Source organism: Nelumbo lutea, chromosome 2 (assembly GCF_056320005.1).
Source record: "Nelumbo lutea isolate HS-2025 chromosome 2, American lotus-T2T, whole genome shotgun sequence".
Taxonomy (NCBI): domain Eukaryota; kingdom Viridiplantae; phylum Streptophyta; class Magnoliopsida; order Proteales; family Nelumbonaceae; genus Nelumbo; species Nelumbo lutea.
In genome coordinates, this window is record NC_142685.1 from 112,417,076 (window position 1) to 112,442,474 (window position 25,399).

Genomic DNA, 25,399 nt, shown 5'->3' on the forward strand with positions numbered 1-25,399 from the left:
CATCATCCATTTCTAAAGCTCCTGTCTCTTGTCAATAAATATGCATAAAATACTGCCATAAAAAAGCATAAAATTGTATTTGGTGGAACAAATCCAAGGTTGAAAATGAATTTAAAAGAACGGATAAAAATAAAACGAAAATACAAAATAAAATAACACAATACAGATTTACATGATTCAACTTATAGACTATTCCCAAACTCTACTCTTTCTCTCTCTCAACAACAATATAATGTATTTGGGCTGAATCCATATAATAAGCTGTAAATGGATCTGATTCATACCACTACTATGAAATTTTGCTTTTGGGTTTTTCTTTATAAATGCAAATCGAGACGTCGAAAGATCGTAACAAAAAAATTTCAATACACAATTCAACAAACAGAAATAAAAATATCATGTTAAACAAATCTTAACATATATAATTGCTAATTAGACTATGGATGAGGTGTATTAAGAGAGGAGGAATCCCATGGAAATCCATTGTAACATGATGGTATGGACTATGGAGGTTTTTTGGGAGAACAATTCGGTGGGAGCCCCTCGTAATAAAATGCGAATAGGATAAGCAGAGATGTAGCAATTCTGTTTTCTTTTGCATCTCACTTGGAAGACAAATAATATGTTCCTTTCATGTAGTTGGGACAAGGATATTCCTGAAACCCCCCTCTCTTTTCTCCATCATGGTCTTTTTTTTTTTCTATATTTTACCACATGGAAAGATGACGTGGAAAACCCAAATGGCCCATAAAATATCTTATCCATGTCAGCCCAGGTCCCCACCATGAATTGGAGTTCCTGCACTTTTTTTTGTTTTGGTGGCATTGGATCTTTTGCACTTTTGGTAATAATTAAATTAAGGCTAATGCCTTTTTCAAACAATGTTTTCTTAATCATCTTAGGTCATATTTCTGCAGCCAACTTGTGAACAATCATATTATATAACAATAATAACATTATTTTAAGGGCTTTAGCAAGATTAGTTGTTAGTACACATTTCTTTATATATACAAGGAGAATTAGTACTACTGAGGAGGCTCACCTCATGCTTTGTACTTCACCCCAAAATGGAAAATTAGTGGGTGTTCTCTAATGCGAATTGTTTTTCTGTGAATTTCAAAAACAAATCAAAATCATCTAGTTTGTAGAAAATATGTTTTTTGTATGTTGTATATGTGTTTTTTGTTTTCAAAATTGAAACCGAGAATATATTTGTTGGACTTTTGGTTTAAAAAACATGTTTTCATCTGATTAGTTAATATCACGTTCCCTAAACTATATAATACGTGTTCTGATATGAAATTTGTTTTCGAAAACAAGTAATGTTTTTTTGAAACAAAACCAACTTATTTAAAAAAAAAAAAACATATTTTTGTTTTTTGGTTGATGTGGCAATTTCATAAACAAATGAAAACAAAAAATGAACCTTCTAACTCTCTTCCTTCTTTGTCAAATTCAATTAGTCTCCATTGTCTGGTGCATTAGTTCGTCTTAGTTTATCTTCATGATCACTGGAAAAAATTAATTATCTCCCAGTTATCTTTCACCATGGAAATAAAAACGATAAAGTGCCTGGGATCATTTTCCTAATAATCACCACTAATAATGTTTTACTTTTAATATAACCCTAGTGATGACTAAGGTTGTGTTTGGTACCATTGCTGTTTTTATCTAAAGGTTTTTAGGGTTGATCATGCAAATTACTGTTTTCAACTATTAGCCTCAACGACCAGTCCCATACATGCATTTTTCTAGTTGGATTGAGTCTTATACATGACCTCATCACAACACATATTTTTCACTAATTTATATTCATCAACCCAAAACATGAGCAATGATACCAAACACAACCTAAGTATTATTGTTTTTTATGTTTCTTATATTCTTAAGAATCTGGAGGTAAGTGTTTGGATGTGAATTTATAGGAATTTCTTTCCTTTTTCTTTTCATTTTAATGATTTTGCATGCTAAGATATCACTTGGTTTATAAGGTAGTAATAACTGTGTTACTGTAAGAATGGTCTTACAATTCCTTCATTCATTAACACAATTGAGAACCCCAAATTTTAGTTTTTGACATTTTGCACTCATAGACTGAAATACCTTCTGAAAAATTTTGAATTTTGGTCCACCAGAGACAAACAACTCTGAACAATTCTTTTTAGATTCTTCAATGGTCGTTGTACTAACATATAATATAATAACCCATACTATGCTTTCTTGGAGGAAAAGAAAGAATGAAAGATAAAGAGAAATCAAACGGGTAGATTTAGACATGTGGCAATACAAGATGAGCTGTGAGAGTTAGTTAGGCCACTAGTTTCCGGGTTGGCGATTCGATTATTTGGCTCAAATGGATGGTTCATTCTAATTAAATTAAAAATAATTAAAATAACAACTGCTATATCGTCAGCAGGTCGTTGACCAAATTAATGGTTTTATTGTCAAGGACCGGGTTAAGAGTGAAACAGAACCGATTGCCTGAACGATTTCTTGGATGAACAGTTCAACCATCCAGGTCAAGGGCGGTTTGAAAACAATGGTCTTTCTTTTCAGGGGCTTCATATTGTCTAAGTTCCTACTCATGTCAAAGGAGATCCTTGATTAACACTCTGCAGATGGATTGGTTTCTGATCGTATAATAAGAGCTGGGGATGTAATGGTGGAGTGATCTGCATTTTGTTCAAAATCAAAATTTGAAAAGATGACAATCTGAAATTTGTTCAAAATCAAACTTTGAAAAGAGAATAATCTAATTTTGTTTAAAATCAAACTCAAAGAAAAGAACAATCTGGAAAAGATTGTGAGGCTTTTGTTAGACTCTATTGTTTAATTCTGTAATTCTAAGTTCTAACATGGTTGCGTCATTGGGTGTATATAATCCAATTCTAGGGTTATTAGATTTCCAGGATAATTGTACTGCACCATGCATGAGATTGTTGAACCAGTAAACTTATAACCGGACTAATTTGGATGGTTTATTTGTTTGGTACAGACAAACCACTTGGTTGAACCGCCAATACACCGTCACCCAGCCAAGACAGTCTGGGTTATAAGACACTAATGTATGTACGTAGGAGAGGTTCTAGACATATTAATTAAGCATTTCAAAGTTCAAACGTAACAGGCCAAAATAATTATAAGCATACAAACAAAATATTTTATTTATTTGAAAAAAATATTGGATTAATCAAATTTGATTATGCTTCTTTTGTCTCCTTCCTTGAGATTTATTTATTTATTTAAATTTGTAGATGATGATTCCACCTATTTCTCCCATGTGAAGAGATTAATAGGCCAATCTTGATACCACATCATCATCCACCAGATAGTGCACCCCCAGATTGAGCTTGTGCTTCCATGCATTCACTTCCCTAGTCCACGTCAGCCTTATATCCCTTCAAATAATGAATTGGGATCTCATCCTCACAAAACCATCTTCACACCCTGTTCACAGCCTTTTGCAGTTGTGCATCTAAAATTTCTATTTTTTTATTCATGAGGAGACATTTCCAATACATAACTGTAAGCAAAGTTTTGTGAGAACTGAATTCGATCTCCACAATGCATCACAATTGTGTGGCTTGTGGGAAACGTGAAATTGATATTTCCTTCATCCCTTTTTATCCCAATAATTGAGGACTTGAGATATTGGTATTTCTTGACGCTTTGGTGAAAAATGGGCCTAAGTAAGGCTGCATTTGGCACTCCTTATTTTATTCTATTGATTGTTAAAGATTTAGTGTTTATAGGGGGCGTTTTAACTGCGATAGGTCCTAAAAATAAAAATAAGGAATGCCAAATGCAGCCTAACCGGCAACGTTTTGGAAAGAAACGCCTATTCTCCCAAACAAGCAAGACCCAAAACACAGGGGATCAAGAATCTCTCTGCCTGTCGATCTAAACAGCTAAACTCTATGTTTTAACCGGTGTTGGTTGGATCATGACTCGTGACCCTGAGTCGCAGATTCACTAACACGATAATTGGTTTGAATGTGATCGGATCATGGAACTTATTATTTTATTAGTTCTTGACGTCGTCGCTGACGAACGAAGATTCGGACCAGTCGATCTACTACAAACCAGAGAAAAATCGAAATTACAGAAAAAGAAAAATCTCCACACAAAGATGAGAGAACCGATGGAGCTATAGAGAAATGACGTGGCATGAGGATGTGCCAACCCGACTTCCCTCTGCCTGCGGCTCTGCCCCCACCACACACAGTCCGTCTCTCACACACCACCTATATAAAGAGCCAGCAGACCGCCAAGCGTTTCCAATTCTCCATGCTTTCTTCATTAAATTCAATACGTGATACAACACAACTCTTCTTCTGGGTAATCCCTCCAATCCTTTGTTCACTCTCTCTCTCTCTCTCTCTCATGTGTCGTATAGTTTTGTATTGTTATCTACACATACGTATGAACTCCGTAATGAACTAGTTCTTTAGCTTATGCTCTATGTATAAAGGGTTAGTCCTCCTCTTTCTGATACTTTCCATGAACCCCCATAAAGCGTTTCTTTTCTTATAGATGCCGTGAAACAGTTTTCGTAAAGAATGTCGTTTGAATCTTTTTTGGGTTTGTGTTTTGTCATATATAGTAATGTGGGCAAGTGCGATCGATCAAGGTTGACAATTTTAGTTTATGGTCCTAGTATTGTAGGTATATATATTAATGCTTTATGGTTTTTCTCTTTGAAAACCTGTTTTCTGCAACTTGGTGTATGTGTGAAAATGATTTGCTTATGTGAATGTGGGACAATTTTTGATTGTTCCATGTTCTGTTGCTTATCCATCTTTTCTGGGGCGAGTTGGAAGTGTGGCATATCTTTCTAAAGCCTCCATCTGTCCTCTGCAGGATTCTCAGCATTGGTAGACAACTGAGTCTGCTCCAAGGAACAATAAGTTCATCTTTATCGATTTATAGTATGGATGATATTGAATCATGCACTAGACCCCTCGGTAGAGGGTCTGTCTTCTGCTATGGTGTTGGCCACATGCTTAATGACATGACAGCTGCCTGTTGGTTTACTTATCTATTGGTGTTTCTCACAGATATAGGACTGCCTCCAAGGTACTTTCTGGTTATCCTAGGAACATTTGATTATAATTATCAATTGGTGGACTCATGTCTCATCAGTAGACATATGATTTATGCAAAATTTTGTCGTCTTAGTTGATTCTTGATTTATGCAGGAACAATGTGGTAGGAATTTAGAACTACTCATCATCTACGCCTTGTCCCAACTATATGGGGTTGTTTACATGAATCCTATTTCACCATTCTGTTCTGTTCAGTGTCATATCCATCATAAATTAATGGGCAGGAATTTAGAGCTACTGGTAGGATAAAACTTGTTTCTTACTTGAAAAATAAAGAATCTAATTGGCAGGGGGAAAAAGAATGCAATAAACAAGCCTATGAGATTGATTCAACATTGTTAGTTTTTTGGAGATGAGGATGGCTACCAAAGGCTATGAAGCTAGTTCATTGGGATAGATTTTGTTTGGTGTTTTTGATTGTTTCGAGCTTATTAGGTGTGTTTACTTGGGTTTACTTTGTTTGTCCATGCTTTATTGGACTCCCCCTTTTGTACACACATTTTAATTGTATACTTTTTGCTTCCTCCTTACTGTAATTGAATAAAATGTATGTTACCGACAAAAAATTGGGTATCTACATTGATGATAAAGTAGCAAATTCTTGTTTCTTGGGACATTTCAATTATTACACAAACTGAATAAATCAAATTTACATAAAGATACAAGTCAATAGGTAAAGAAGAAATTATTTTTAGGCTCCATACCTGGGCTTCTTAACTTTAGACTGATAGTAGTATAGAATTATCAAAAAATTCCCTTCTCATTAGAATTGGCATTTGTTCACTTACAATAACAGTCTGCTATACTGCCCATAGATGATGATGCACTGATGAGTAGTGAATTCATCCTTTTATGCTTCTTACAAGATAGTGATTTAATTCTTATTACTCATTTTGGACTTTGACATAATATATATTGCAGTATTATATCAGATAAGGTGGCAAACCTCAGTAGGAGTCTATTCTAGTCCTTATGTTGGTCATTCTCATGAACAGGGATGCAGCTACTATTATGCTTTCTGGTCAAATTGCTGATGGATTTGCTACTATATTTTCTGGAGAGATGGTACAACCAGATGAACCTATGCTGATTGTCATTTCATTTAGTTTCTTTGCTGATAAAGATAGGCTTATTTTATTTTATCAGTAGAAGATAGTCATTTTTTGAGGCATATTTTATTTCCTTAGAACACTTTGCCAGTATCTGTAACGTGAAAATTGCTTTCTTTAGAAATTTCTAGATTTCATATCTCATTTTCTTTGATTTTTATGCACTTTTGAGTTTATTTTAGATACACTGTTTTAAACATGTAGCCCCTTCTAACAACACCTTGAGAATTATGGTTATTGGGGAAATTTTTTATCACTGTCATTGACTAAGATTCCCAACCATTTAGGATAAGCTGCATGAATAATATTCCAATTCTGGTGTATTTAATCCTTGCCTGTACTCCAGCAAGAGAAAACATCAATTAGGATTCGTGGAAAATATTTGGTAAAATCCAACTGATGGTTAATGGTCTGGCGATATCCTTTATTTGAATTGATATACCCACAGAAAAAAGGTTTTGGTTCTTACCATTTTCAATCCAGTTATATGTTGTTTGTATATGTTCAATACATATACATCTATTCATTCTATTGAGAAGATTTAGTTTTCTTGTGAAAACAATGCATGAAACAACAAAATAGTGGCGGAAGAACAAGTACAATGCTATATTTTATTAATTCATTTTTTGTGTGGGTAGGGGTCATTGCTCGGTTCAGGCTGAGAATGGCCTCTTTGTGCGAGGAAGTGCCAAAGGTTAAATCCATAACCAGTCCACTCCTTCCATGGATATCTATGACCTACATTGGGTAATGCCCCTTTTTCATCTATTTATTTATTTTTGGGTGGGTAGTGGGGTTGGGGAAAATGATAGGAAAAGTGCATAAATGGGTCAATGGTATGATCTGAATATAGTTCCTATGGTGGCCCCTGCCTTCTCTATTAGCCTTAGGTGCATATTCATATAGGCTGAAAAGGGCCTTAGAAGGACTAAAAGACAGCTAAAAAAAACTGAACAAAGAATCAACTTCGCATGGTTCGCTCAAATTTAACAAGATAGGCTTCTCTCTCTTAAGTGGGATATTCATGCATCTAAATTTCTGAACTGGGATTTAAAAGTTTCTACTATAAACAATACTGAATGTTCTTTTGTTTACATGATAGATTGACAGGTTTGGACATTTCAAAATATGCCATATTGCGGGATCAGTTCTGGTTGCTATTTCCTTCTCTTCTGTTTTTGGTGTTTGTGTACCTTGTAAAATCTTTAAGACCGATTCAGCTACAATGGAAACAGTTGGTTACAGCATTTTTGCTGCAATTTTCAATGTGGGTTGGGCTGCTACTCAAGTTTCACACATGTAATTACCCTTCTTGCCTTGAAGTTGCCACTTAATTTGTTATTTTCTATTCACTTTAGCATACAACTTTGGCCTTTAAAGTGTTAATATTGCAAGCTTGTTCAGCTCCACTATCTTTTTCCCTTCAATTTGTAGACTTCTCCTCATTGTAGTTAACAATATTTATTCTCACTGAAGGTCTATGGTAAATTGCATGACGCTGAATCCAACAAGCAGAGTTGCGCTAGCTAGCTGTAGAAATGCTTTTACAATGGTTAGCATCGTTATCAATCATGATTTTGTATATGTTTTAATTCTGCACAAATTTTTAGTGTTGATCTTTTTGTTATTACTCCCTTTGTTATTGAAGGTGGCCAACCTCAGCCTATTTGCTGTTGCTTTAGCTGTTTTCAACTTTAGTAAACCCAAGACACCTGTGGATATTGAAAACCAGGTACCTTGTTTGTAGTATGCTTGCCTCTTAACAAATGCTTAAAGTCAAAAGAGAAAAGGGGAAAAGCTATGAACTTACTATGTATCTTACATATATGCTATTTCAATTGCATTCTTAAGCTTTACTTTTGTAAAATGAGCAGTACCGCTGGATTGCATATTTGTCAATTCTTATTGGTTGCTGTTTCGTGGGCATATTTCTTGTTGGAACCAAAGAACCAAGGTGCGCTACATATGATTTCTAGTAATAGTTGTAAAAAAAAATCATTTTTTAATATCTACATGTTAATGCCACTTAAATAATAAAATTTCAATGTTTTGTGATTTATTATGAAGATTGAGGCAAGAAATAGAGGGGAAAAGTCTCCATAGGATTTCATGGAAAGACTGGTTCAAGAAAGTTCTATACTACCAAGTTGCTCTTGTGTATATGCTAACTCGACTAGTAACAAATGTTTCACAGGTTAGTATTCTTTTCCTTCCTACTTTTTATAGAACAAATTGTTTGCCAGAACGTGACATTTCAAAAATAAGGCATCTCTCTTTTGGTTATCAGAGATGCCTCTCTGTTGCATTTATTATAATATGGAAAGGTATCTGCTAGGAATTGGTTCATATTGCTTTGTCTTTTACATTTGTATTGCATTTTGTCAGGCACTTCTTGCTTTTTATGTCATTAATGACCTACAAATGGCTCAATCATCCAAGGCTATAGTAAGTTTCCACAGCACATCTCACTACATTTCATCATTCTACATCTGTATTTTTAGAGAAACTGGGGGGTTAATATTATTTTTTAAATAACGTATTGCAGGTACCTGCCATCATCTACATTTTCAGTTTCGTGGTATCCATCATTTTACAGGTCTGTCATTTCAGTTTCAGTTTTCTAGTTGAAGCATCTTTTATGTTTTAATTGTATCAAAGAAGATACAGAACATTTTCTCTCTTGTTGGTATTATTTCTTATACTGAAACCACTATATATCAATTTTATAGGAGATGAAATGGACTGGCCATCGTATCAAAGCCTTCTTTACTGCAGGAGGCATTCTTTGGATATTTTCTGGTGCAGGAATTCTTCTTCTTCCAAGTAGCCTGCACAATTTGATGTACCTCTTGTCAGTAATTATTGGTGTTGCCAATGCTTTAATGACGGTACGATTTTTGTTCAGTCTCATTATCTTTGTTAACTTCAGTTATGCATATACAGATCTTGTTTTCTAAGGACCTCATAATTTCTCAAACACAGTTGAGTGCCTGAGGCAACAGATTATACAATCTTAAATAAGTCCAGCAAAGAAATATATTTCCCTTGCCATTTATTTAATGAAAAGTAATATTATCTTTAACCGATTAACTTAGGTAATGGTGGATCACAATCTACGATGGAACTGCAATATGCTTAATGTCAGATTTCTGAAATGCATGAGCATGGATAACCTTGTTATGCTAAATTTGATTCAAATAATGATATCTGATAACCACATTATTATGGACAGTAAAAAATAATATGGTTAATGCTCAAAAAGATTTAGGGTTTTTTGGCAAGTTTTTCTAGGTAGATCCTTTCAATAGCCCAGTAGATGAGAAGATGCACTGAGCTTTTGGAATCTTGTATTTAAAGACCAAGACTATTTGGTTCGCATCATAGTATACCGGACTGTTAAAAACAGCTTGACTTTTGTGGTCTTTCTGCATGCTCATCTTTGGGTCTTACGCGATACCAAACGGGAAAAGACCATTTTTGGTCTTTTGAACTTCCTGCAGACCGAAAGAGTGCCAAATACCACCTTATACAGGACATACGACTGACTCATCTGATTGAGTTCCTTATGAGGCTGGAAGGTGGAAACTGTCTAATGATGGCTCCAGAGTCCAGTCTCTTCACATCATGGTATGTCAATGGCAGAGCTAGGTGTAGGAAGTTGTTTACATGTCCTGTCCACTCCATCACCAAAAGATCTGGGATAATGTATTCAGTAATAGATCATGGTACATACCGGAACTTTAGGCACTTACAAACTTTGAAATACATTTGCATTAGCTCTGCACAATATGACATGTGCATATAACAATTGTACTTTCAAGCCATTCTATCTTATTATTCAAAGCCACATACTTTCTTATTCATTTAGGTTTATGCATCTCGACTTCATATCAGCCATAATTTTATGTCTTTGTTGGAATAACAGGTGACGGGAATAAGCATGCAGAGTGTTTTAGTTGGGGAAGATATTAATGGTTCTGCATTTGTTTATGGGTCATTGAGCTTCTTGGACAAAGTGTCATGTGGAATTGCCTTATATGTTATTGAATCCTATCAAGGTGGGTGGTTTATCCATTCTTTATTTTCCAAAGAACATTTTTGAAAGTTTAATTTCTTTCACTTGGTTTAGATGAACTTATCTTAGACGAAAAATGCATAAAAGCCATATTGCTTTTCTAGATACTGTTTGCAGAATACATCAATGACAGATGTCAAAATTGTTTTATTGTTTAGTTTTTGAATTCTTCTTTTGCTTTTCTAGTTAGGTTAGTTGTACAGTTATTTGGTATTTTTGTGTTACAACTGCAGTCACTCTACACTTTACTATAGGAATATTGAAGTCACTGAGAATTTCCATCAGTGGCTCAGAAAAGAAAGACAATATATAATCCCTAAACAGTGTCATAAGTCCACCATAGGAAAAGCCTAGTCTTCAGAAAGAGGTCTTCTGTTCTGGGAGATTTTCCTAAACAGTGTCATAAGCCACCACACATTTATATTTCTGGCATCTGCTTATAAAGTAGAGTTGATTCAGTAATTTTTGTTCTTTTCCTTTTAATTGAAAATCAAAACTGAGTTGAGGTTCAGCATTTTGGATCATGAGCTCAACCAATGGTATTTGGGGTCTCAATTCTCTCCACTATATTCAATATGCTATCTATTTTTCACTGGTTTCTTAGCTGCTGAAGTTAAAATGCTTCTATCTCTTTCAGTTAAAGTGTCTTTGCATATTTCATTTGTGAGGTTTTTGTCTTCTTTGGTTTTTAATTTTTTCCTTCAGTTGTCTCGTCCCCTTTTCCAAGTCAAATAATAAACAGAGAATCATGTAGTATAATAAATCTATTATTGGGTGCCAAGCGTATAGATAACCTCAAACCTGAATATCCAATTAATTGGGCACCTAATTCAAATTGGGTAACTTTAACCATACATCCGGTCAACAATTAAACATGGTATTGCCCATAGGCCATAGCTCTAACCAGTTTCCAAAATAAACAAATGGCCATTGTAGTTAGGATCATATGGTTTCTGATATTTGGTCTATAATTCACCACACATCTACTTGTAAGGTTTATGGATCACCAAAGGCATAATTGCAACTTCACTATGGTATACTTCTTTGGTGAAAAGATGAAGAATTGATTTATTTCTGAGCTCATGGTCCCTCTTTGCTGAGAATCTTCTATTTTGTATCTATTAATGCAGATTTCTCCAGCGTTGGTAGTTTATCCATTACAAGATATGGTTTGAGTCTCATCACTGCTTCTTGTGCACTTCTTGGGGTGTTGGTCACATACACCATAAACCTGGAAACTCCCAATTTGAAACATTTAACAGAACCCCTCCTGGCTTAATGTTGATAAGGCTCCATTGATTACATTTCACCATGTGCAGCACAACTTGGTATCATGCTTCGTAGTTGAAACTGGAAAGTGAAGCACTGAAATGGACAAGCCCCAATTTTCAGTTGTTTTCATAACATAAAGTTTCCATTTGAAGCTATTATGGGGAGGAACTGAGGCAAGTACAGTTACTAAAGAGAGTATTAATAATTAAATTTGAACTTCTCGTTCAAATGAATTCCGAGGTCAGGCAACTTCTTTCTGCTGCTAGCCAGGAGTCAGGTTAGCTACACGGATTTGTTTTTAGACTCTTCTATGTATTCCAGAGTTGTTCTTTCATCCTGTTTTGCCCCCAATCTTTTTCACTTTTTCTTTCATGTTGTCATTGAAAGAGCAAATATTAGAGTGCTTGGTCAAGAAGAGAAAGAGGGAAGAGTTGGTTTTGGAACATGTTAAGTACTATATACTATGGCCTTCTTTGAAGCTGTGATAGCCGTGTACAGGAATTTGGACACCAGTAACATTCATTAATAAGATGATCATTTGTAACTTGTGGTGTTTTTTTTTTTTTGATACTCAACAGGGAAAGATGAATTGTATTCAATGTGAAACCAGGAGCCCATGTTGTCCATAGGCATACGACAGGGAGAGTAAAAACAGTTGAGTTAGCTGACAAATCATAAAGTCTTTTCCCATAATGTTCATTGACCAGTAAAATACAAGCTATGGTAAAGGAACACTGTTTAGAAACTAAACTTCATGCTGACAGTCCATAACTAAAGCCTGATATTAAATAATTGAAAAAAAGTTATTTCTTACATGCCCCCCACTTATTGTTTGCACTGTAGGTGTGAAACAATATACAGGCTGTTTGGTATTGTGGTTGTTTATTTAATAACAGGATTAATCTTGAAAAACAAGAAAAGTGGTTGATAAATGTTCTTTTGATGTTTGACTACTAGGCGCCATTAGATGCCACATAAGATGAACAGTAAAAAACACCTTGGTGTTGGGGGAAACATTAAAATGAATCTTCACCCAACGATTGGCTCTCACACAGACCAAGACACATTTATTTAATAAATGATTTACCAAACAGCATTCCAGAATAAATGCCTATGTGGCAATAAGCTAACACTGTTTTTTCAAATAAACAGCACCTGAACCTAACACCATCACAGTGAGTGAAGCCGTAAGTTAAAAGGTTTCCCATTCAAAGTGTGGATTGGAAGGCAATGAATGATGTTAAGGTAACCAAGCAACTGGCTTTCTTGCTAGCCTCAACCATCGCCAGGAAGTTATCTAATGAAAGATTAAAACTCATTTTCCTTCCTGTTTTACCAAAAAAAGGCTTCCCTGAGATGAAGTATTGGTGAAGTAATGAAGTTATGAACCCAAAATAAAGCTCTCATTCTAATTAAAAAGTCAGTTCAACATTGGTCGGGAGTGAAAAATTCATCTGAGAAAAATAGGTGAAGGATGTTTCATATTTGTACGTTTAGATGTACAAATATTAGTCTCACTTAACATTAGTCCTTGGTGTATGACTTGATGTATATCGAAATTCATTGTTTGGTCTAATGCTTGATTGTTGGCTCTTGGATTCTCATCCATTTGGATAACACTTGAATACCTCCAAAAATTGCATTCATCTTCTTCAGGCCTAAGCGCTTCACAGTGGATGCGGATGAGTGGTTGGCTTTTGTCAATTTCTGTGGCTTACAATGAGCCAACCAAGAGTCCAGCTTGGCGTTTTCCCCAATGACAGTTTGGTTCTTGGGTTCATCTTAATTAGTGGCCTAGGGGTGGCCATGAGTTATTAACATACCCAGCCTTCGGTAGTCAATGATAAAGAGTTTTTGCTTTTTTGCTTTGTGTTTTTTTGCTTTCTTTCAGGTCAACGCTAAAGTTTGAGTCACAAGCCATCAACTTCACCTCATCTGTTCAACTGTTCTGTGGATCATATGCATAATGCACTTGGGAAATTTAGAATCTGGATCACTTGCCAACAAAATATGTTTCAACACCCTCCCAACATGATCTGACACTACACTGGCAGGTCCTACTTTTATGGTGGGTCCAGTTCTATGGCAAGATGTGTGGTGTTCGATGATGTTGGGAGGGTGTTGAAGTGTGTTTTGTTGGCAGGTGATCCCAACTTGGAAATTTATGCTTTGTTCTTGAGAAAATTTTATTAATTTTCTAAATGTATTGTCCGAAATCCCCACAGAATTTATACTCCCCGATCAAGTTCACCTCACTATTCAACTGTTCTCAATTACTAAAGAGGATTATTGAATTTCACAAGAAATATGTCCATTTGTTAAATTGACACATTTAGACATGATATAATAAAATATTACAAATATGGCATGAGAATAGCAATTTCTCCCCTATCCGCAGGCACCCCCACCCAATGGATTTTTTATTTTTTATTTTTTGGAAAACAGATTTTTGGGGCAGGAATGGGTTTGGGAGTCGTAAGATCAGCAGAGATATAGGTAGAATACAGTATTAATATAAATTACTAATATAAGCTAAACTCAACCCTTCCCAGCAGTATATTACTAAAATTCCCCTAGCGCTTATCATTAAATAAATTATTAATATGTTTAACAAAAGATAAACTACTACAGAGGATACATTTACATTTTAAATTGGAAACCCTAAGCTTTCCTCACTCAATAGCCCTCACTTATATATGCGTGTGTGTGTGTTTTTATGTGTTTAAATCAAATAATTGGATAAATAAGGCCAAATAAAAAAAAAGGGTAAGGTCAACAAAGGTCTGAATTATGAAAATCCAACTAATTGTGGGTTTTGAAGAGGGTATGGGTTGGGGTCTTGGGGAGGGTCTAAAATTTATGAAACCCTCCCTCTTCCAAAACAAAGCTCTCTCCAAACTTACCATTGTTGCAATCCCTATGAAAAAGACAGGTGTGGAATTAGGGTATCTAATCATTCCGAACAACCCAAATTGATCCCGACCTAATAATAATAGGAACAGTTTTGTTCGGTTCAGTGACATCACCGACCAGTTGGAAAAGAGAAAATCCACTCTTTAGCATGCATAAGGTTTTTGTCAATTTCAATAGGGCAATGCCTAATTGATCCAAATCAATTGGTGAGCCCAGATCTGGAATAGGGATGGAAATGTGGCAGGTTCGATGAGGGTTTTGTAAATTCTAGGCACTATCCGCCTTCCTAGATCTCCAAACCTGTATTCGCCCCAAAACCCATAGCATGTTGGATTTTGAGAATCGAAACCCTCCCCGTATATGAAAATGCAAAACCATCCCCGACCCTACCCTCCCTGCATTCAAGGATAGGGGCGGATTGGATTTAGAACCTGCATTTAGTTTCCTATTATTTTTGTCATATATAAGCAATAAACAAGTAAAATAACATAAATAAACTACAAAATTTTCAATTATTTGATTAAGACGTAGAAAACACAAACTATCAATTTTCCTTCACATAAAATTTAAAATATTATTAAATTCAACACTTAGTACATAAATTTTATATGCTTCCCAACAATATATGGGTCGGAGAGGGTCGGATTTAGCCTAATACTGTACTCTCATCATACCCATACGGGTTGGAGAATCCCATAACCCATCCCTCAAGCAAAAGAAAAAAAAAACGCCCAATTGGGGAGGGTACCCCACCGGGTAGAGTAGAAATTGCCATCCCTAATATGGAATTACCTATGCCGTACCAGGTCAAAACCAACATGACCCGTTTCAAAACCCGATTGTGGCCGGCCCAAACATGACAATTGACATCCTTATATGAGATTCTGATGTGGGACCAAACAGACCCTAAGAACCTGTTTGGTGGTTTCTTGACTTCATGCATGTGGCACATTTTGTTTTATCGAAACAGCCAACCCTTTCACCCCGAAGGAAAATACCGAAAAATCTTACGGAAAAGGAAAAAAGTGCCTGAAAAAGCTAAAAAAAAGAAAAGGAAATTCTAAGACACCACCACCAAGGCATGTCTAAGAGACGGTCTTCCCCTAAGAAGATTGTGAATCTACCGTTGATGATTGATATTCCACCATTGTAGTAGACGATCATGTTTGTACTGGGACCAGAATGGCCCACCAACTAATCAATCAGAATCAGAACCGTCGGATCAAAGTTTTTTTTTTCTCGCTCTTGCTTCTTACACCGCAACGGCCAACGGTTGGTGTCAGTTGAATGATCAAGGAACTACCAACGGTTGGTGAGTGATGGACATGTTAGTCATTTTAGAAAAGTTCTAAGAGTGGTATAAAAGGGAGTATTACGTGAATCGAGAATCTTTCAAACCTCCCCCCACCAGCAAGCTAGTGAGGAAGACTGGTAGCGGGCCGCTCTCTCTCTCTCTCTCTCTCTGTAGTTACAAGATTTCTGGATTTCTGGTAATCCAACAAAAATTTCTACTTTTATGCGGCTGTTATCCCGTCGTTTGCACATGATTACTTCCCTCTATTCTCATTAATTTAGCTAGGTTGTATTTGCAGCTCTAGACGTGTATGAATTTGTTCTTTACATGATAATTAACTGATGTTGTTCTAGATTAATTGTGAAGTTTTATCTTGTTTTTCTAGATTTAAAACTTCTCATAAAGGGGTCTGTGCTGTTTGATGGAAATGAGTCTAAGATCTTGTGCTCGCTCTGCGTTCTTTATGTTTTTGGCTTTCAGTTTCTTTCCCCTGCTTTTAAGTAGTATAACTCTTGCTCGTGGTAGTAATACAGTCTCGGGGGCAGGTTATTTGATCAGGATTGACATTTTCGATTTATGGGTTGAAATGAGTATGCGAGTTATTTAAATGAGGTTTAACGACTTATGGGTTCTGGACTGAAGCTTAGTTGCTCTGGGAACATGTGAAGATGATTTCAAATTTTCAATAGCTTCCTTTACTGAACTGTTTAACCATTTATATTTCCTGGAAATTTGAGGGTCTGTTGTTTTAACCTCTTTCTAGGTCATTTAGAGCTTTGGAATTATGTTTTGACATTATGAAAACTGAAATTCTTAACCTTTTAGAATGTGTAGGTGTAGCAACATCCTCTGCTTTATTTTATGTTATTTGTTTATCTGTTTTGGTGAATGGAGAGTATTGTCTACCTTCCCTGAAGCTGCTGTCTCTTCCAATGCAGGAGTTATCACGACTAGAGACAATTTAGTTTTGTATTAGGTATTAGCAGTCTATTGTTATGGTTTATGGAATGGGAGATGAGGAATCATGCAATAAGCCCCTTGGAAGAGCTTCTGTGTTTTACTATGGCGTCGGCCACATGCTTAATGACATTACATCTGCATGTTGGTTTACTTATCTATTGGTGTTCCTAACAGATATTGGATTGTCCCCTAGGTACACTTTTTGTTTCCTTATGGTATCTCTATCAGTTTTTAAGGCTCTTTTGTAGTTCTTAGAAATTCCTTCTAATACTTCTATTGGTCATTTTGATGTTCAGAAATGCAGCTACGGTTATGCTTTCAGGTCAAATTGCAGATGGATTTACAACAATATTTGCCGGAGAGCTGGTATCTTCCACTGCATTTATGCTGCTTATCATATCTTTTTTATTTTTTGTTGCTAACTGAAATATAGTAATATTATAATGTTTAGCTTCCTTTCATACATCCAAGTGTTCAGTGTGAAAGAATACATAATTTTTACCTTTACTCCACTAAAATTGCTTAGTTGAGAACTTTAGGACTTTCCATCTCATTTTCTTTGATATGGCCTACCCTCCATCATTCTTCTACTTTGTTGTAGAATTTCCAAAACTAAACTTATATTTTCTTGCAGTTATTCCATAACAAGCTCTCATTATATTATTCTCATCTGTTGATCGTCTGGCCAATCATGGAAAGTGTTTTTGACTGGCTGTAGAGGAAATTGTTCCCAGTGTCATCATCTATCCTGACAATATAGGATTAGCTACAGAAAATTCTATTCCGCTATTCCATTCAATCTAGGGGCATTTTCATACCCTAATTATGAGCTTGGAATTTTTTTTTTTATCAATAACACAATTCATTATATAATCTTAATAAAAATTATAAAGAGGAAGACAAACTTTCTTATGTTCCAAGTGCAGTTTGAACCCCAAAAAAGAAAAAAAAGAAAAAAGAGAAAGAGAAGGGGAAATATTTCCAAATGCAGCTTGGAAATATTTTTCTTACAATGAAGATAGTTATTTCAATTGAAAATATTTTTTATGCTGATGATAGTTATTTCAATTGAAAATACTTTTCTTATGCTGATGATAGTTATTTCCTTGGTTTCTCATGCTGGATATTCAGGATTGGCCAGCATCAAATAGTATATCTTTTTCTACATTAGCAAGTTCGAACCTCTTTATATTTGAGAGGCTTGGTTTTGTTTGTTGAAATAATGGTATTCCTAGGGTTGAAATGAGTGAAATTGTGGGGTAAGTGGGTAACCAAAATATAGTGGAACCCCATAGAGAGTGCAATACAGTTGGGGGTAACAACAGATTGAAGGTTGAGTTATAATAAAGATTCTCCTAGTGGCCACTGCCTTTGAAACATTAGGTTTATAAATATGTTCATATATGCTGAAAAGGGCTTTGTAAGAATTAGAAGATGACTAGACTTGGTTGAACAAAGGATCAATCTTGGCATGCTGATATCTAATCTTTATAAGAATGCATAATTGCATCTCTCCCTTCCAAGTAAAATTTGGTGTATCTGAATTGTTAGCTTTCTTTCTTTTTGATAATTTATTTGATAACATTGGTTTGAAGTAATTTTCTTTGGTCTTATGCTGAAAATAATTATCTCTTTTTCTTTCACTAACTAGATAGACGGGTTTGGGCATTTCAAAAGATGGCATGGTGCAGGATCAATTCTGGTTGCAATTTCCTTTTCTTCTGTTTTTGGTGTTTGCCTTCCATGTAAAATCTTTGCAACCAACTCATCTATAGTGCAGACGATTAGTTACAGCACATTTGCTGCAATTTTCAATGTGGGTTGGGCTGCTACCCAAGTTTCGCACATGTATGATGGTTTTTGGCTTAAATGTTCAAATTTATGCAAAATTTCCATTATTTTCTCCCTTAATTTTCATCATTTTTTTGCTAAAATATATTTCTGGACAACTAACCATATCTTGAAGGTCTATGGTGAATTGCATCACGCTAAATCCAACAAGCCGAGTTGTGTTGGCTAGTTGTCGTAATGCTTTTACAATGGTTAGCATCTTTCTTGATCTTGAATCTGATTCATGTTTTATTGTTCTATACATTATTACCAATATTATGCTCTTTTTTGCTCTAATTATTGTTAAAGGTGGCCAACCTCAGCCTATATGCTGTTGCTTTAGCAGTGTTCTATGTTAGCAAGCCCAGAACACATATTGATATTGAAAATCAGGTACATGATTAAAAAGAAATCTATTTTCTTTAAGACAATCATATCAGTGAGAATGGGACTTGGGTTTGGCTCGTGAAAGTGTATCAATGAAAAAGAAAAAACTTTAAATAATTTCCTATAATTTTATATTTTTCTTTGGTTTCACCTTACACTATTATTAAATGAACAGTACCGCTGGATTGCATATTTGTCAATTTTCATCGGGTGCTGTTTTGTAAGCATATTTCAAATTGGAACCAAAGAACCAAGGTATGTAGCTACTTTTCTTCTTTTAGTTCGTAGATTGTCTGGTCATACCATTTCTTGAAATAGTTTCACATTCTAATGCTACCTACCCAAAGGAATCATCTTTCATTTCATTTGGTCTATTTTGAAGATTGAAGCAGAGAAGCCAAGGAGCAAGTTATCAAAGGATTTCATGGGCATACTGGTTCAAGAAAGTATTATACCATCAAGTTGCCATTGTTTATGTACTGACTCGACTAATAACAAATGTCTCACAGGTTGGAGTTGTTTTCTTTTCCTTTGTTTGAGAAGAAATCTGGTCTTGCAATAAACAATAGAATGGAAATTCTTTTGGTCGCTAAATATGCTTTTCTGAAGTTCCTATAACTATTATCCAAATACGTCTGCAAGATTTTCTATGGGTTAAGATTTTGCAGGAAATTTGTTCTAGTATTGTTGTTTTCTCATTAATGATGCTTTTCCATTTTATTTTTGTTCAGGCCTTTCTTGCATTTTATGTCATTAATGATCTGCAAATGGCTCAATCATCTAAAGCTTTGGTAAATGCATGAACCTTATGATATTAGACCACCATTAAGTTTATATCAGTTCCATTTGGAGATGACAGTGGGTTCATTACACTTTCTGTGTGGATAGGTTCCTGCCATCATCTACATTTGCAGCTTTGCTGTCTCTGTAGTTTTACAGGTATAACTCAGTACCAGTACGCTAATTGAACATATTTTTGTGAGTCATCAGTATAAGCAAACCTTGCTTATTTTATGAATTTTACTACTGTTTTTCTTGTTGATATTAAACACCATTATATATCAAAATTATAGGGGATCACTTGGACTGGTCAACGCCTCAAGGCCTTCTTTACTGCTGGAGCTGTTCTTTGGATATTTTCTGGTGCAGGAATTCTCATTCTTCCAAGTAGCATGCACAATTTTATGTACCTTTTGTCAGTGATCATTGGTATCAGTAATGCATTAATTATGGTATGTTCGTAATTTCCAGGGGTTCTAATGTTAAGCTTGTATGAAAATGGTGCTCCATAACCTTATATCTTTTTGTAGATGCAAATAAGAACTTTAAGCACTAGACTGTATTGTACATCTGATATTACATGCAAAGAAAACCAAAAATAGAACTTACTCCATTCTCATTTGTTTTTATTGCTTAACACATCTGCACATCTACCTAAAAGGACAACTGTGATTTCACATATTACGTAGTAGTGGATCTGGAGATGCAAATGCAAAGAATGGAACATGCATTCACTGGCATACTTCTAAATTTTAGAGATGTTTTCTTTCTTCTCTTTTCATATTGGATTCACATCAGAAGATAAACCATTCACAGCTCTTATCAGTCAAGTTAAATGTACTAGTTGCATTCCCAATTATGCTATCCATGTCTGCCTTCTTCAGAATATAATAAAAAAAAAATGAGGGAGGTGGTGAATCAATCCATAAAAATATCTGACTTAGGTGGTCACAGTCAACCAATTTACCCAGTTTTGGCTTAGGTTCACAAAGGTTATATGCATAAGATGTTAACACCAGAATCCTGTCTTTTGGTAGCCATGCCAGATGTTTGGTGCCACCCATTCAGGTAGTGTATACTGAATGGACAATTTGATTAGACCTGGAATAAGCCATGGTATCATACCACAAAAGTATCCAATTTGATCTTGAAGTAGCCAACTTAATTTTAGTTTTAATGAAACTTGATATGCTTTCTGAGTATAAAGAAATTTTCCTATCAAACTACTACTACTTCTCTTAAAAAGTACTTACTTTTTATTGTCTTCAAGATCCCAGCTTTATAGCTTCTACTTATTTTGCCTTAACTGAATTAACAGGTGACAGGAGTGAGCATGCAGAGTTTTCTAGTTGGTGAAGATCTCAATGGCTGTGCATTTGTTTATGGGTCATTAAGCTTCTTAGACAAAATTTCTTGCGGTCTTGCTCTATACGTTCTTGAATCCTATCAAGGTAAGTAGTTTATTATTTTTTTATCAGAAAGTATATTATTTAGAATATACAGAAATAGATTTAATCAAAAGAATTTGGTTTAAAAAGGTTATTCACTTCTTTCATCTTTAGAAAGAATGAAAAGTTTATTTCCTACGTGATTCTTATAAAAGAATACGTCTAGACCTTCATAGAGACCTTCCTGACAATCTGAGATGTCACACTAGCAAAAGAGCTAGGACATGTAGATGATGCAATTCACTCAAAATTTGCCAAGGTTCATACTAAGGTTCCTAACTGGTGGATCCTGAAAGTGCATGTTTGTTATATTTCATTGCTGTCTTGGTTTTTATATCTTGAGCATCAAGTTCTTGGCCCCAAAGAGTTGGATTAAGGCTTTCTTTAGCTGAGCATATCTTAAGCATCACTATCTAAGAGAATTGCAAGAAATTTCACACTTCGTACTACTAACTTACAGAATATTAATTGATATGAAACAAATGTTGATTGAACTTTGAAGGAACCCGTTTTCAACTGTTAGACAAAGCAATCCCTAGAAAACATGCAATGTTGACCTGCATATATTGATTAATTCTTATTTGACAGTAATGAAGACATAGATGTATATTATAAAAATGAAGTGTTCGCAAGAAAACACATGAATGTTTATGAAGGCTACCTATAAGTAAATTATCAAAGTAAATAGTTGTTGTTTACATAATTTTATTATTGTTTTTAAACTTAAAATGTATTAAAAGCACAATTGATTTGCAAAAGATACACTCTTAATAAGATAGTATTTTGGATACATCTTACAGGTTTCTATTATGAAAAAAATGTTTGCATTTTTGTTTAGATTTATATAACATTTGTAAATTTGACATGATTCTTGCAATATCATTTGAGTATGAGTATTTAGTGCATTTGTTTTTACTTTTTAATATCTTAAGTGCCAAGGTGGGAATTTATGAATTTGACTTTTAGAATCTTTATAAGAAGTGCTTTTACTCTCTAAATTTGTCAAACCTGTTGTATACTCCTTTTTTTGCAATATAATTCCTATGTACTCATAAAATCCATTTTATCTATCTTCTGGTTCATGAAAAAAAAATTCTCCCAAGTGATTTCTAGAATTCAAAATCATGCCATTTTGTAATTTTTTTGGTTTCTCATTTTAAGGTAAGTTGTAGATGTTTGATACATTGCCATCTAAATTTACTAAAGCATTGCATGAGGAATATCAAGATCACATAGGAACTAGGATTTAGTAATTAGATTTTGACCCTAGAATTGGCATGACCGGACCACTCAAAGTTTCCAACAACTATCATCTGCTCACAGTAGGTAAAAAGGTCAAAACGGATCTTTCTACATGTAAGCTAATTCATGTGCCTTGGCAGTTGGCATTTACTTAAAAACTGTAGTCACAGGCTCCCTGCTGATGGGATTACCTTTTGAATGCTTTGAGGTCATGAATCTGATAAACAGTAGCATTGGTCTATAAACAGCTCGCATCCAGGCATGTGCTGGTTCTGGGGGAATGTATTATATGAACCTATAGTCCCATCTGGGTTTGTGGCCTGAAGGAAATTAAGCTGATTCAGTGCATTATTAGCTACAAACTACAGAATGTTGAATTAATTGGTCTCCCAATAATGCCAATTATATGTAATGGAGTTTGGTAGTTTCCTTGGTCTCCCCTATCATTGATCTTGTAATAAAGATCCATTCATTTCCAAGGAAGTCAGAAGGAAAAGACAGCACTATAAGATAAAAGGGAGTTGAAGAAACTACCGTGCTCAACTTACAATGGTGGAAAGCAACGATTTGCAGGCCAGGGAGGACAGAGGACCAAAATGGAATCTAGTTTTCTTCGTTTGATTGCTATGGGGAAGACTTAAAAATGATATTTTAGGTAACCTAGGTATCAGTTTTATGGCACCACCTTTCGGGGCATTTCACAAAACCTTTGTGTTTTATTTATATTTTTTAGTTATTTGCCGTGTCCCCGTTTCTATTTGGGGTTTTGGTAAGTCGTCTAATCTGTGTTTTTCCTTCTTGTTTCTGTTGGTGAGGCCAAGTCATCTGGGTTGGGTTGTAATGTGTTGAGGCTGGTTCATTTGAGGTCCTTTAAAGTTGAGAGCTTTTTTTTTTTTGATAATGCAGTGTGGCTTCAACCCCCATAGGGACAAGGTGTGTTATGCAAGACTAGTAGTTAGCCGGCCAGTGGGTTAGGGTAGCAGGGATGCACATAGAGACCACACAGTTTTTCACAATACAGAGATACTAAATCATTGCCATCATCATCATCTAAGCCTTGTCCCAACTACATGGAATCGGCTAACATGAATTCTATTTTACCATTCTGTTCTCAATAAATATTTACTTACCAAAACAAAATTTATGTTGATTATGTGATGTCCCATGCAATCAGTTAATCATAAGGGTATGAGTCGGTTACCCAATTTGAAGAGTTTAAATTGCATAGGGCCGAGCTTCCAGGCCAGGCCCATTCGCATTTTGACAAAATCTCAACCCAAGCCTGCCCAAGTTGCATACCTAGTTCATCATTTGATGGTAGTTCATATGTCCATTTTGTTCAAATCAATAAAAATTTAGATAGTTACAAATTAGAATTGGAAAATTTGCAGAATTTGGGGGTTATGTTTCATAAAATTAATAAAGATCTTGACAACTGTATATCTACCACTTTACACTTGTGCCAACTACACCATTACCCATTTCTCCATACCACTTTCACTGTGATAGCAAAGTCTTTTTACAACTATATGGGGTTGGCTACACAGATCCTCTTACATCATTCCACTATCAAGGATGATATCTTCTGTCTATGTTATTTCAAAAAATAAATAAAGAAAAAAAAAAGGCTGGATAGATCTGTCTTCAGAATTTCTACTATTCTTTTATAATATCCTTCTTATGCAGGTTCTGCTGCAAGCCTAAAGGGCTGTCGTCAGATCATGGGCTGCTTGTCAGTTACAAGATATGGTTTGGGTCTGGTTCCTGCATCTTGTGCACTTCTTGGACTGGTGGTTACATACACCATGGACCTTCATACACCCCATTTGAAACCTATTATGGAGCCCCTCCTGACATAGTGTTGAAATTGCTGGTGCAAGCATATAATTGGGGAACAACATTATGCATTTATACAACTCAAGCATCAGCAATAACTCTGGTTTCTATTTTTGAAGTATCCAAGTGACAAGGGGGTTTTCCTTTAAAATGTCATAAGCAATATTCAGGAAGTAGACTCCAAATGGAATCTAGCAACATGCTTCAAGACAGGCTAAAACAACTCTACAAGATGTCTCTCTCCTGACCATGTACAGGATTAGATATTTGTAGGATCATCATTTGTAAGATAGACCAACGATGTACAATTTGCTGTAGTGTTGCAAAATCTAATTGAATACTTCTTGTTCATAAACTAAAATGTGAAAGTGATTGTAGCATCGTATTATTTTTTATTTCGCAATTATAGAGTTTGACACCTGAAAGCCAGCGCATATGGATGGAGAGGCCATTTCCCCAATTATGCTGTCTTTGGGTGTTGCTTCTTGTACCTTGGATTTCCAACCATTTGGATGATTCTCGTTAGCATTTTGAAACTTGTATTAGCATACGGCCATAAAAGCATCAGACCTTTCAGAATTGGAAAGGGAAACTAAACTCCATGGATTGTTAGTTATTGCGCAATAGCGATCTCTTATGCGATGTTTGGTTTGATAAAAATGAGAAACAGTTCCCTCAGCTCTCTATTTCTGATTTCTCCTATTTTCTATCAAGCTAAACTCAGCCTTAAAAGGTCTAGCCTTATAGTTGTCTCTGCCCCGAACAGGGTTGGATATGTCTTTGATACAAATGCTAATGTCTCAGCACAATTAGCCGATTAGTCCTTTCAGTCACAAGAGGCAGAACTAAAAACACCCACTCAGCTTCAGCATGAGCAGTTGAGCACCCCTTTTGTCTTTTTTTGGTGATTAGCTCTTCCATTTCCCATGTTTTATTTCCACATCCTAAAGGAAAGGAAGTATGTCTGTGGACACACATGCCAACCAGAAAGAATGTACTCTCTCTCTACACATGCAGATGGATGGTCTAGATTTGACCTGGAAGCACTTCCAAATGGCAAAGAATCATTACTGTACGCTCAGAGTATATGACCTTTCACCAGAAATGGACACTGGAATTTTCAGATCTGTAACCAGGATGCTTTGCAT

The 25,399-nt window shown here is 35.4% G+C and overlaps 2 protein-coding genes across 6 annotated transcripts; both read left to right on the top strand.

The window, feature by feature from the left end:
* Window positions 1–4,052: 4,052 nt before the first annotated feature.
* On the top strand, window positions 4,053–12,105 carry LOC148872858 (uncharacterized). 3 transcript variants are annotated; one of them, XM_088968632.1, is made up of 13 exons: window positions 4,053–4,338; window positions 4,861–5,076; window positions 6,101–6,170; window positions 7,317–7,513; window positions 7,691–7,766; window positions 7,863–7,946; window positions 8,089–8,168; window positions 8,282–8,408; window positions 8,600–8,659; window positions 8,760–8,810; window positions 8,944–9,102; window positions 10,140–10,272; window positions 11,420–12,105. In XM_088968632.1, the coding sequence occupies exons 2-13, from the start codon at window positions 4,931–4,933 to the stop codon at window positions 11,566–11,568; spliced, it is 1,332 nt and encodes a 443-aa protein (XP_088824758.1). In that variant the 5' UTR covers window positions 4,053–4,338; window positions 4,861–4,930; the 3' UTR covers window positions 11,569–12,105. The 3 variants fall into 3 exon arrangements, with proteins under 3 accessions (XP_088824758.1, XP_088824757.1, XP_088824759.1); XM_088968631.1 differs by lacking the exon at window positions 4,053–4,338 and adding an exon at window positions 4,356–4,472; XM_088968633.1 differs by lacking the exon at window positions 4,053–4,338 and adding an exon at window positions 4,501–4,665.
* Window positions 12,106–15,505: 3,400 nt separating this feature from the next.
* On the top strand, window positions 15,506–24,612 carry LOC148872859 (uncharacterized). 3 transcript variants are annotated; one of them, XM_088967575.1, is made up of 13 exons: window positions 15,506–15,964; window positions 16,707–16,921; window positions 17,025–17,094; window positions 18,380–18,576; window positions 18,695–18,770; window positions 18,868–18,951; window positions 19,121–19,200; window positions 19,328–19,454; window positions 19,677–19,736; window positions 19,834–19,884; window positions 20,019–20,177; window positions 21,044–21,176; window positions 24,102–24,612. In XM_088967575.1, the coding sequence occupies exons 2-13, from the start codon at window positions 16,764–16,766 to the stop codon at window positions 24,272–24,274; spliced, it is 1,368 nt and encodes a 455-aa protein (XP_088823701.1). In that variant the 5' UTR covers window positions 15,506–15,964; window positions 16,707–16,763; the 3' UTR covers window positions 24,275–24,612. The 3 variants fall into 3 exon arrangements, with proteins under 3 accessions (XP_088823701.1, XP_088823703.1, XP_088823702.1); XM_088967577.1 differs by lacking the exon at window positions 15,506–15,964 and adding an exon at window positions 15,973–16,053; XM_088967576.1 differs by lacking the exon at window positions 15,506–15,964 and adding an exon at window positions 15,996–16,076.
* Window positions 24,613–25,399: the final 787 nt, after the last annotated feature.

Coding starts and splice junctions, on each gene's coding strand:
- LOC148872858 (XM_088968631.1), top strand. Junction 7,514..7,690: donor GCTACTCAAGTTTCACACAT/GTAATTACCCTT, acceptor TTCTCACTGAAG/GTCTATGGTAAATTGCATGA. Junction 10,273..11,419: donor TGTTATTGAATCCTATCAAG/GTGGGTGGTTTA, acceptor CTATTAATGCAG/ATTTCTCCAGCGTTGGTAGT.
- LOC148872859 (XM_088967575.1), top strand. CDS start 16,764: ATGGTTTATGGAATGGGAGATGAGGAATCATGCAATAAGCCCCTTGGA. Junction 18,577..18,694: donor GCTACCCAAGTTTCGCACAT/GTATGATGGTTT, acceptor CATATCTTGAAG/GTCTATGGTGAATTGCATCA. Junction 19,737..19,833: donor CTCAATCATCTAAAGCTTTG/GTAAATGCATGA, acceptor CTGTGTGGATAG/GTTCCTGCCATCATCTACAT.